The sequence below is a fragment of the Labrus bergylta genome, chromosome 16, assembly GCF_963930695.1.
Source record: "Labrus bergylta chromosome 16, fLabBer1.1, whole genome shotgun sequence".
NCBI classification, from domain to species: Eukaryota; Metazoa; Chordata; class Actinopteri; order Labriformes; family Labridae; genus Labrus; species Labrus bergylta.
Window position 1 is genome coordinate 15,424,966 of NC_089210.1, and position 12,806 is coordinate 15,437,771.

General features: G+C 43.0%; 1 protein-coding gene across 1 annotated transcript; it reads right to left on the minus strand.

Annotated features, from left to right (window-relative positions):
* Positions 1-723: 723 nt before the first annotated feature.
* rpl23 (ribosomal protein L23) lies at positions 724-5,680 on the minus strand. Its single transcript, XM_020652823.3, has 5 exons — positions 5,608-5,680; positions 4,402-4,485; positions 3,290-3,418; positions 1,345-1,458; positions 724-857 (listed from the first exon to the last, which is right to left on the minus strand). Exons 1-5 carry the CDS (start codon positions 5,618-5,620, stop codon positions 775-777), a joined length of 423 nt encoding a protein of 140 aa, XP_020508479.1. The 5' UTR covers positions 5,621-5,680; the 3' UTR covers positions 724-774.
* Positions 5,681-12,806: the final 7,126 nt, after the last annotated feature.

Genomic DNA, 12,806 nt, shown 5'->3' on the forward strand with positions numbered 1-12,806 from the left:
GTCCGTCTGAGGAAGTGTATTAAACAGATGCAACAAAAAACATGTTTCATCAAACACCATGTCCACTTGCAGCTTAGAAAAAGGAACATGACTGTTACCAAGTTTATATGATAAACTGTTAGCCACATTCATTATATAGAAGTGGATTTTTAAAGTGTTAGACCATTTTTAATCATCAGCAGAAACTCCCTGCATAAACTCAGACCTTTTCAACAGCTGTCATTAAACATGTACTGACTTTTTGTTCTTTGTCCTTTCAAGCATCAATAAATTACAGGTGTTAATTAACTGCAAACAATGTGAGAAGTGCTGTTTTACCCATACTTACATTTATTCATTTTATTTGAAGTCTGTGATAATGGCCGATGTGAAATGCTTTCTCAGTCTAACTTTCAACTTAACGACAGGCTGAGAGCTGGAGCAGAGGCGGGTTTTACATTTACACCGCGCCCGCCTGTCAATCAGGTCAGCTACACGCCTTATTGTGGCTAACTCTTACCCTTCATCAAATCAAGACATCCCCCCCTCCCCCGTACAGTGTGTGTCGATCGAGACATGAGCTAATCACACCTATTTGGTTTTTCGAACCAGGCTGTGAACATGTTAATCTCTGCTGTAAAAACAGGCTTTTTAGAATGGGTGTGTATGTGACTTCCTGTTCTTAAGGTTTGAACACACTGACCCTTCTACATCATTTTAATGAACACTCGGGAGGCGGGGATGTTCGATTACCAACAGTTTTTATTGAAAACGAACAGAGGTGCACGGTCCGGCTCAAGCTATGCTGCCAGCGTTGGAGGCAATCCTGGGCCAAAGGTCAGCGCACTCTTTGGCCACCGGGCCTGTGATGGCTGAACCTGCAGACGGACGAGGAGAGACGTCTTATTTTAGTTCATACAAAACATTCATGTGATAAAGACAGGACTAAAGGAGACACTAAGAACAGACCAGCAGATTAAATCTGTCTCATCTCTGATTGAGATCAGTCAGCCACAGGATGGCGCTGCCGTCTCACCCACAGAGAAGAATTAATTTTCCCTTCTACGACAACTCACCGAGCCACCGAGCAGGCAAAGCAAGTGCTTTTTGGAAGGGGGGGGGGGGGCTACCTTCAAACCATCAGATCACTTTAGAGGAACTCTAAATCACTCTGCTGCTTCAAATCAACACTGGAAATATTTTTTCTTCTTTTAAAGAGACTTAGAGTTATACATCCTGCTGGATTTAAAATGTCAGCGTGGAGGCTTTAGTATTAAAACCCTGAGAGTGAATCTCTGATGTCCAACACCGCTGTATAAAAGCTAAGCTAACAGCTTAGCATTGAGCAGCCTCAAACAAACCCACCTTTCATCTCTCCTTTGTTGTTTACTATGACCCCCGCGTTGTCTTCAAAGTAGAGAAACACGCCGTCTTTTCGCCGATACGACTTCCGCTGCCGTATCACCACCGCAGGATGCACTGTGGAGAGAGGAGCACGTTAAAGGTCATCGCTAACACACAATCAGTGCATCAAGCTAACAGTCTGGGTTATAAGGCTGTAATGAGAGTTATTCACCGTGTCGCACAAAGATTAAACATGATCGTCCAGTGTTTCACGTTCAGCCGTAGGTGTCTAACATTTTGTTGTTTTTTATGTTCGTTTACACGTTTGCTGCGTTTTAGGTGCCTGAAAGCGGGTTACAGAGTGCAAACTTTTTGAAAATGGCAGTTTCTATCACACTGTAAATATGAAGTTCCTCCAAGAACAGAGACTTTACAGACAAACACATGTTCTCTTTGTAGTCACTCTGAGTAACAACCCCATTCATCACCCGTCCACACAAACATTCATGCGTTTGTATGTTTACACCTCAGTGCTCTGGAGGAGGACAGGAGCATGATTGTGCTGTTTCATTACAAAGTCACACCAACACCTACTGGCCTGGCATTTGTACTACAGCGTTTATAAATGTTTTTACAGATCGTGTGAACATGTCATTAATAAAATGTAATTTAAACGTAAAACTTTTGAAAAAACGTGGCCTAAAACAGAAAATCTGGTTTCGTTACAACACTACGAAGGACAAATGTTTTGTTATTATTAGAGCGGTCAGCTGACGAGACAAGAAAAGTTGGGAGGAGCGGGACCATAAAGGGCCGATTCAAACCGACGTCCGCTGTGTCCAGGCCTGCTGCCTGTGTATTAGGGCATCATAACTGCTAGGCTACCCGGCGCCATTAGAAGCTTTTCAATGCTAAATCAGCATAAGGAAAAAGCTGCTGTTTCTTTTCAATTAATTTGTAATTCCAGAAGGTAAACAATGGGGGATAACCTCAACAAGGTGTACTTGAAGTCTCTTTATGTTTGGATGTGAAAGTCATAGAATACTTTAAATATAAATGTGATAAAGACAGGACTAAAAGGAGACACTAAGAACAGACCAAAGTGAGCCAGTTAAATCTGTCTCATCTCTGATTGAGATCAGTCAGCCACAGGATGGCGCTGCCGTCTCACCCACAGAGAAGAATTAATTTTCCCTTCTACGACAACTCACCGAGTCACTGAGCAGACAAAGCAAGTGCTTTTTGGAAGGGGGGGGGGGGGGGGGGGGGGGGGTACCTTCAAACCTTTACCTGCACTGTCAGAACACATTAGAGGAACTCTGCATCATTCTAAAACCCTGGGAGTGAATCGCTGATGTCACACACAGGTGGTAACACTGCTGTATAAAAGCATGTTCACAGCTCAGCGCTCTGTAGGAGGACGAGATGTTTCATTACACACACCGCCACCTACTGGCCTAACATATGTACTAAATTTTATAGTTAGTTTTACAGATCGGTGTGCACAGAGGTCATTATTAAAGGTAATTTAAACGTCAAAGGTTTCCAGAAACAAAACTAATTACAACTCTGTTTTCACTGGACTGTTCTCGTGAAAACGTGGTCTAAAACAGAATCTGGTATCGTTACAACGCTATGAAGGAAACATGTCTTTGTTAGAGGTCAGCTGAATGGACACGAGATAAGTTGTCAGAAGTGGAACAACATGCAGCGAAGGGCCGAGGTCGGATTTGAACCCACAGCCCCTGCGTCGAAGACTGCTGCCTCCGTATTAAGGTGTAAAATAACCGCAAGGCCACCCGGTGCCCCAAGCTGCTTTTAATGCAAATCAGCTCAAGGAAAAAGCTGCTGCAGTTTCTTTTGATTTTATTTTCAATATTTCAGAAGGAGAATGACGGGAGGTGTATCTGTAGTTTTTGTTTCTTCATGTTCGGATGTAAAAGACGTGAGTGGAACTCAGACTCACCCTTTTTCCGGAGTTCTGGTTTGCCTTTCTTTACCGTGGCCATGACCATGTCACCCACTCCTGCAGCAGGCAGACGGTTCAGACGCCCCTTGATGCCTTTCACGGAGATGATGTACAGGTTCTTGGCGCCTGACGGACAAAGGGAGAGAGCACAAAAATAAGAACGAGAAGATCCTCAACAAATCTGGAACAAGACTCGTAAGGGTTACGGTTAAATCTGTCTCATCTCTGATTGAGATCAGTCAGCCACAGGATGGCGCTGCCGTCTCACCCACAGAGAAGAATTAATATTCCCTTCTACGACAACTCACCGAGCCACCGAGCAGGCAAAGCAAGTGCTTTTTGAAGGGGGAGAAGACGGCGTGCAGACTGACAAACACGTTTACACCACGGTAGAGTTAATTAAACCTTCAGCAGACGCTACGTCACATATAGCTTTACAATTCACTTCGCAAACACTTTTTATCCTAAGTTTTGTTTTATGAACCATGAATAAAACTGTAGCTTATAACATGTATATAATATGAACTTCTGCAGAGATGAGCTATAGTTTACAACACCGGCTTTCCTTAAAATGTTCCGCACAAACACGTTGGCCACATATTTGTATTGTTAAGAACGTGTGCAGGAGGTTTTTTTAATTGAAAACTTATTGTTGTAAAAAAAAAATATATATTGTTGCTGTTGAGTTTAATCCTCAGATTTAAATTTGGGTATTGTGACACTGAAACCTTTATTTCCTCACAAGATTAGAGAAGAGGACTCCTTTCTCATGCCTGTGCAGGAAAAAAAAAAGGGAGCGACCGAAAGGTAAGACAGACTAAAGAAACGACGGCAAGAATGGCTGTTGAAATTGAACCTGACCGAACCAAAAACAAGCATTTAAACATATTTCACTGTTAACAGGTTAGGGTTCTCTAGAATCACATTTAAAGATATAAATGAGTTTCTCTCAGAACAAAACATTCCCCCTAAGTGACATCTGCTTTAAACCTACGATCTCCTGTATTGACACAAACTAACACCTTTGATAGGAAACTGCTCTTCCTAAAAGGTGACTCTTTATACACAACGATCTGCAAACACAGTACAGTGTGTCAGGTGAGGCGTACCTGTGTTGTCGGCACAGTTGATGACCGCTCCCACTGGGAGACCCAGCGAGATGCGGAACTTGGCTCCGGACGAACCACCGCGTCCTGCAAGGAGAGGGGACACACTTTAACATGCAGCTTTTATAAAAGGTGATAAAGAGCAGCACATTGTCTAAATAAAACAGACTAAGGAATCCAAAATAAGCTATAAAAACAGAATGTGCTCAATGGTGTAACGGAGGAACTGGATAGTTCTGCAGGTTTCAGTTCAGAGAGTCTAAAACTATGAAACTGCAAATTAACTTAACCTACTGTAGAAGTTTTAAATATTCTGATAAAAGATTATTAATGTTGTCAGCTCCATCAGCTAAGACTGTTTATGTGCACTTGAAGCATGCAGCTAACGAACTATTCAAGTTTTGATCAACTTTCTCACTGGATTGTTACGTCACATACATTTGTACGTAATGTCTCAGAGCTAACGTGACCATGCAGCCAATCAAATGCTTAACTCTTGAAGATGATTTAACTCAAACTCTGACATTTCAATGTTCAACCAATTGGCCTCTACGTGTGTTATGTGGAGAAACGCATCCCTGCAGAGAACTGCAAACACCTAGCATTAGGACAGTGAAAGATATGACACATTTTCTACACTGTAGTATTAAACCTCCGTCCTTAAAGTTCTTCTACAGACACTTCCACAATACACACCTAGAGCTTATTAGAAACACATTTCACAGACTTTGTCCTCACAAATCTTATCATACCGTTTTCCTAAAACTTCAGCGAGGCGCGTGCAGTTCTCGGCAGGGACACATTTCTCGACATAACACCGGCTATGATTAGCTTCCTCAGTTAGCCGTAAGCTAGCCCGTGACCTGTTCAAACTTAAAATTAATAAAACACACACTCGTTCATGTGTACAGAAATGAGACATTCGCCCTCACAACATACAACACCTCCTAACTTTACAGTGAGCCGTGAATCCACATGTTCAGCCTCTCGCTTCTCTTCGTGCGCTAACAGCGAAACATGGCTAACCGCTAGCTAACACAGCCGTCAAACTAGCATCCTCCATAACTCGAATAATATTTAAATAAACAAAAAACTAATCACGCAGACATGTTGTTTTCCTCCCTCTTCAACAAACCGACAACATTTAGAGTTCCATTAGGGTGTATAAAACAGCAGATGAATGTGGATTTGATCAGGTGAGTTTCGTACCTCTCTTAGACATTGCTGCAGCAGGGAAAGAGGAAGTTGGTGAAAGGAATTGTGGGATATAAAGTTGAGCAGAGGTACATCCGGGTCATGGCGCCCGTAGCTTTCGGAATCATCGGCCTGATTTTCTTTTTGTCCAAACAGCAAAATTAAGTCGTGTTCTTTTTAATAATAATAATAAAAAAATTAATTAGAGAGCATTGTGGAGGCCCGGAAGTCCCAAAAAGTTAAATAATAATAATAATAATAATGTGAATTTTTACTTCCCGGGACTTCAGGGGCTCCGCAGCGTCTTTTTTTTTATTTATTTTTATCACAGTTAGATTTATTTTGTGTGTTTGTATAAAACTCAGAGGTTTTCTCAAACATACCAAAAGTAAGAGAAGTAACACCTTTACTTTTATTTTGGTTTATTTTAAGTATGCGGGGGCTCCAGCAGAGGGCGCTCATGTTCTCCAAAAAGACAATAGTATCGAAGTATGACAAATGACGACAACTGTTGGCAAATGGAATAATAATTATCACTGCTACATTACAAGATTATCTAAGGAAGAGGATTAGGGCCACTTTGTTTTTTTTCTGGGGGAGGGGGGGGGGACTTTTATCTCAGAATTCTGACTTGAATTCTGAAACCAAATTTCCCCTAGGGTTTTTTAAACCAAAAAAAATCTAATTTGTGAGACCTGAGGGACACCGTACTTGGTGCTTATTCATTAGAAAACACACATAAATAAATATAACCGTTATAAATGGACTCTTTGGAGCATCTGAAGTCCCAAAAAAGTGAAAAACTAATATAAAGGCCTATTTGTGTATTTGCTCATGAGAAAATAACTTGTGCACATCCTAATTCTGTTTATGTATGTCTCTCAACAACAGAGCGTAAAAACCAGAAAACCAGAAAAAGACGTGATGATTTAAAAAGTTCAACTCTCATTCATACTTCATTAAAACAGATATTTGAGCTCTTTTATCATAGCTCGGTTTCCTTCAGGCTTCCTCATAATAAGCTTTAAAGCTTTTTAAAAAGGACATTTCTCTCTCACTTTTTGGACGCAGCAGAGACGAGCTGCACCCTGACGTGTTGAGACCGGCTGAATCATGTAACTCCTTCTTGCTGGTCTGAAACCTTCTGACACATTTGTCAAACACACACACACACACACACACACACACACACACATCGCTCTGTGATGTGGACGACTTCTTAACAAACAGCTGCAGGGTGTGCACGCACACGCACACACACAGAAACACACACACACACACGATGGTCTGAGAATAACGTTGTATTTCTCTGGTTCACTTTCTTCATTCAGTCTCGATCTGCAGATGAAACCAGCGGTTAAGGACTTTCCACCAACATTCAGTTCTCCTTTGTTCAAAGTCCGACTGTTCCTCGAGAAGTGAAAACGAAGTCTGTGTTGAGAAACAAAGTCTTTGCAAGTACTTGCAGGTTTAAAGATACTGAGACTTAAACTGTCATTAGATAACGGCTGAGGGATTCTGGGATTGCATTTTCACAAATATGATGGTCCCCTTTTGCTCTCCACATGAACGATTTCCCTGCATACAGCCAAAAGCATGCTGAGCGATGGTGGACAAAACAACTCGGGCTATGAAGGGAAACGCTCTGATCATGAGCCTGCAGATATTTCTTCCTCTCTTTCTTCCTCGCGCTCTGCTCGCTCGTTGAGCCGTGGAGGCTGATTATTAAAGCTTAAAGGTTTGTGTCAGACTGACAGGCAGGCCTAATCAAACCCTATGATACAGTTTGGATCTGATGGACCGACTGCCCTGAACAGCTCATTACCTGCCTCAACAGGTGACAAGATTTGAGTCCTAGACGGCCAAGCTTATTAGAAACATGCAGAGGCTTTTTAGGTCAGGTACAATCACTTCTATCTGAACCAGTTCTCTTGCCCGCTACCATCGCTGCAACAACCTGTTGGTTTGACCTGATAACTGCTCTCATATCTGCCAAACCGAGGGGCGTCCAAAACGGCCGTGTCGGGGTCGCCTTAAAACTACCTACCTTCTCTGGTCCAAACAAATCCAGAGCATTCAGGACCAGAATCTAAAGTTAGAAGGAGGACATACTGGCTGCTGCATTGTTGTCAGAGAAGCCAGCACTTCAACATAGCACGTTTCCTTAATGTCTGATCATATAGTAAGATCACTTTATCATTTCACTCACTACACATCCCACTGATTGGAGCTTCAGCGTGTGCTGAGTCAGGTCTGTGCAGACAAACAGTCTCCAGGAAAAGATCCCAAACTGTAAACTCCGCTCGGACATTTGACATTTGCGTCAGCTGTCAGAGCGCTCACAGATTGAAAAGAACCTTTTCTGTCTGACTGAATTATCTAAAGAGGAAGTCTAATCCTCATTTTGACACATTCCTGACAGACAAAACCCAAAATGTCAGAGCATCCTTTTCTTTCTTCACAATCACAAATCTGTACACCAGCAGTCACAGCTTCAGGGGTTCAGAGAGGACTGGAGAGGCCTGTGAGTCAGCATGGAGGTGTTCTTATGACTCAAACCTCTCGTCCCACTGGTTCACCTCTGGCTCCAGAGTTCAGTTCAAAAAGGAACGGATGTCGTCTCGTTGGCTGGGTGAACTTTCTAAGTACAGTCTGTGGTGATGAAGAAGTTAAAGCAGAGACGAACACAGCAGCTCCTTCATCTGGTTGGTTGAAAACTCTTGTGGTTCGGGTGGTCACATCTGCTCGGTGTTCTTAGCTCCACCCACAGGGGGCGGAGGAGGGAGCTGCAACAGAGGGACAGAGATCATCAGCAGACGAGGGTTCAAGATAAAAAACAAGTTTCTGTTCTTTCCTGGTGCAGTGGAACTCAAAGAGGTAACTGAAGTTTTAAAAGAGCTACGACGGGACGTTTGACTCTTAGGAGAAGCAGAGATGTTAAATCGAGGGAACATCAGAGACAGACAGAACGGCTTAGAAGAAGAGTCTGCAAAAACAAGCATCATCTGCTCATATATTTCATTTTCAGCTCGTGTGTTCATGTTCTTGTTCTGCTGATTTGCATCATGTGAGAAAGTTAAAGTTACTTTGTGTGACGCGGTCTGAGAACCAATCAGGGTCGAGATCAGTTGAAGATGAGACAAGAAGTTGTTTCTTGTCTCATCTTGCAGCAAGATGTGCAGATCTTGAATGTTTGGATGTTCATTAAAGGGATACGTCACCCATTTGCATTAAGGGTTAGGGTTAGGGTGCTGTGCATTCTGGGATTTGGTGTCTTTCATCCACATGAGCCAAAAAGACACTTTCTGCCTTTTGTCGGGCAAGAAGGCACCAACTTCAAAATGTATTTCACATTTCTACTACATATATGACCCCATGTCAATACAGATTCATGTTTCAACGAGTGAAGTATCCCTTTAAGTTGCACTTTTCACATACAGCAGCAGGGGGCACTGTATTGCCTGGTGGTGATATTGCGTGCACCATGTACAGAGGCTGTGGTCCTCGTCAGAGCAGCTGTAAATTTGAATCCGACTCCACGTCGTCCCCCACTCTGTCCTCCCAACATTTCCCAGGTAGTGCAGCAGTGTAGTTTCATCCACCTTTCAGCGTGACATTAGAGGCATTACGTCTTCAGAATTACGATTGAAGAATCACTCCCACAATTCCCTGCTTACCTCGAAGTCATCTTTTGTTACAGTTTTGATTGAGAGCCCCCTGGTGGTGGAATTGACAAACTGTGCCTTTAATTATTTGGTTTAAATCAGACTTAAATCTTCAGCGTCCTCGTCTCTTGATATCTTGAATGAGTTCATGATGAAAGCAGCGATTTGTCAGAACAGGACGGGCTGCACACTCTCAGGTATTTGTTTGCGTGTGTGAGTTCTTGTAGCTCTGGTTTCAAAGTCTCCTCCTGAAGTACCTACACAGACTACAGCTGTCAGACAACTCTGAATAATTAAGATTCAGTGTCCTTCCTCTGCACGCTGTCGTCTCTTATCTCATCATGGATGGGGGGGGGTCGAGATGTGCTCTGGCTGTCAGACAGGAGCTCAGTGAGTCCAGCCTGTGACCTTTACTACATCTCTCATCCCCTCTCCGAGCTCTGAAAAGAAAGAAAGTTCTCCAAAATGTCCCTCTCAGGCCGCTGCACACTTGACAATGAAAGAAAGAAAAGCCCGGGCGGGTTTGATCCTTTCTGTTTAAAGCTTCACTAACAGCATGTTTTCTAGGGAAGGAAATGTAGACTACAGAAGAGACATGTTTAATCATCATCACTTTTTTTCTTTTGTCCATGTCTTATAAGATAGTTTGCTCTGCAGGTTTGTGTGAAGCCTCCTTTTTTTAACTTAACCACCAATGAATCACCCCTACACGGCCGTTTTGGACACCCCTCAGTTTGCCAGATATGAGAGCAGTTATCAGGTCAACAGGTGTTGCAGCGATGGAAGAGAAGTGGTTCAGATAGAAGTGATTGTACCCGACCTAAAAAGCCTCTGCATGTTTCTAATAAGCTCCACGAGCAGAAACGTGCTCAAACTAGGATCAATATTGGAGATGCTTTTGAAAAATGGAGAGAGGTTAGAATGCAAAAAGGTTTACAGACCCATGCAGAGCTGGCTAAACACTGAAGCTTCAGTGTCCACCACATGGTGACCTGCGTGAGCATCGACTCTAGAGAGGAGGGGGGGAGACAGCTCTCTACAATGTATAGAATTTAGACTGCAGTACCCATTTTAACCACTAGGTGTTAGTTACATACCGCTCCTTTAGCGCAAAGAAGCACTGAATTATAAAGAGTCTTATTTTTTCTTTCCGTTGGCTTTTCAGTGGAGTAAAGGAAATAGAAGCTGTCAATCATCAAACAGCTGCCCCCCCCCACCACCACCAAGTGGATAAAGATGCGTCTCAAAACCTCTGCAGAAGATTTGAATATCTTAAATGTGAATGCAGTTCCAGTCTGGCACTCTGTGTCGAGGATGAATAAAATCATTCAAAGACTGTGCTGACTGACACCTTTAACCAAACGGTGAGAGGAAGAAAAGAGACGCCGCAGTCTCAAGGCTGAGAGTCGATTCAGCGTCTGCCTTTTCAAAAACAGGATTATTTGTGTGTGTAATTAAATAATATGTGCTCTGCCTTTGACTCTGAAGAGGGGCTTCAGAAAACGTTTGTTTGCTCTTCCACAGTCTGTCTGTCTCTGCAGTAAAAAGAGAAATATTAAACCTGGAAAGACTTTAAAACAAGCTGCCGAATAAACAACAACACATATGCATCGTCCAATTACATCTAGCAGTGGCCAGAAGCTAGCCTCGTTTGACCGGGGGCGGTGACCTCTGCAGGGTCGTCTGAAGTGAACGCTCACATGAAGAGCGATTATTGACCCTTTCTATCTCACCATGAGAGGAAACATTTACATCAGTGATTATGAACTAGCTTCGGCACCCAATGACAACTTCTCACAGCCCAAACCTCTGATGTTTTTAAACCAATCAGACGGAAAGTTGTTCAGTTTGGACCTCGAACACAAGACAGAACAAAGAAACGGAACAAAACCGTCATTTAAAAGACGCTTAAAGAGTTAAAAAAGATTTGATTTGGCTTTTTATGCCTTTATTTTAGAGACAGGAAGTGGAGAGATTCAAAAATTGGTGAGAGAGGGGAACGACATGCGGGAGGACCCACAGGTCGGATTTGAACCTGGGCCACCCGCTCTCGAGGACTGCAGCCTCTGTACATGGGGCGTGTGTACTAACCACGAGGTCACCAGCGCCCCTCTTGTATTTATTCATGAGCACATTGTGAAGAAAGTATTCTCTCCTCGTGAAAGGTTTATACATTAAAATAAATATAACTGAAATAATGATAATAGTCATGGGCCCTCTTAGAATCCCCCTGACTTGTGGCGTCCCTGGATACAACACGCTGAATTTGGCTAAAAGTTTGTTAAAGGTGTGATGCAGAAAATGTTGAATAATTTAAAGATGCTGCAACGAAAGCAGATAATTTTTCTGATTTCTCGTTAACTCAGAAGAATCAAAAACAGAGAGAGCAGAATATTTAGTGTGGACTGGGGGGGCATGCCGGACTGATGTTACTACTACTATAAAGTTAGGTTGCTAGGATACAATGGCAGGCTGGAGTGAGATGAGGGAGTCTGTGTGTGTGTGTGTGTGTGTGTGTGTGTGTGTGTGTGTGTGTGTGTGTGTGTGTGTATGTGTGTGTGTGTACAGAATGAGCTGGAACTGCTGCTGAATTCTTATCAGACATCTAGGAAAGAGAGGAGGTAGCAAAAGACAAAAATAGGACGCTGAAAAAGATGAAAACGGAGGCAGAAAACAACCATGGGAGGAGAGAGAGAGAGAGAGAGAGGGAGGAAGGGAGAGAGAGAGAGAGAGAGAGTGAGCTGGAGAAGAAGAGGAGGAGGGCTGTGAAGATTTCTCCTGAGAAAAGAGAGGGAGTATAGGTGAGAGAATTGGGAGAAGAAAAGACAAAGTGTGTGTGTGTGTGTGTGTGTGTGTGTGTGTGTGTTTGTATGTGTGAAGCTGGGGGTGTGAGGAAAACTCCGGGGAGCGAGGGAGGAAGAGACATGTGGGAGGAGAGGAGATGAGAAAGCAAGAAGGAAGCGTGAGCGAGAGAGATGAAGAAACCAGTCATGGACACCTGAACATTACACACACACACGTTACACACACACACGTTACACACACACGTTACACACACACGTTACACACACACGTTACACACACACGTTACACACACATGCATGTCCTTGTTTTTAAACCTTGGCCTCTTTTTAAATCAATATATTGTCGGCTCTTTGACTTACGCACTGTTTTGAAAATGCTTCAGTAGGTTCCTTCAGCCTGCAGCGTCCAAATGGTTTTAATAACTGAAAAGCCAGAACAGCTGTTACATCACTGTCTTCAAAGATGCCGGACTCCGTGAATAAAAACAGTCATTTGAGCTCAAAGGAAACAGGAGTTGCTGCCGTATTGCTGCATCCATCGGTCAGTTTGTTTGTGTTCGTGCGTGACTTTGGTTCAACACATCAACACAAACAAACTGCCAAACTAACCGCGCGCTGGCCTCCCCTCATGTGGTCAGTTTATCACTTTGTGTAACAGCCAATAAGACGTGTGGAGGATACATTAAGATGTGTGTAGACGTGATTAGGCTGATTAAGGATCAGCATGAAACGTGAGGTAAAAAGA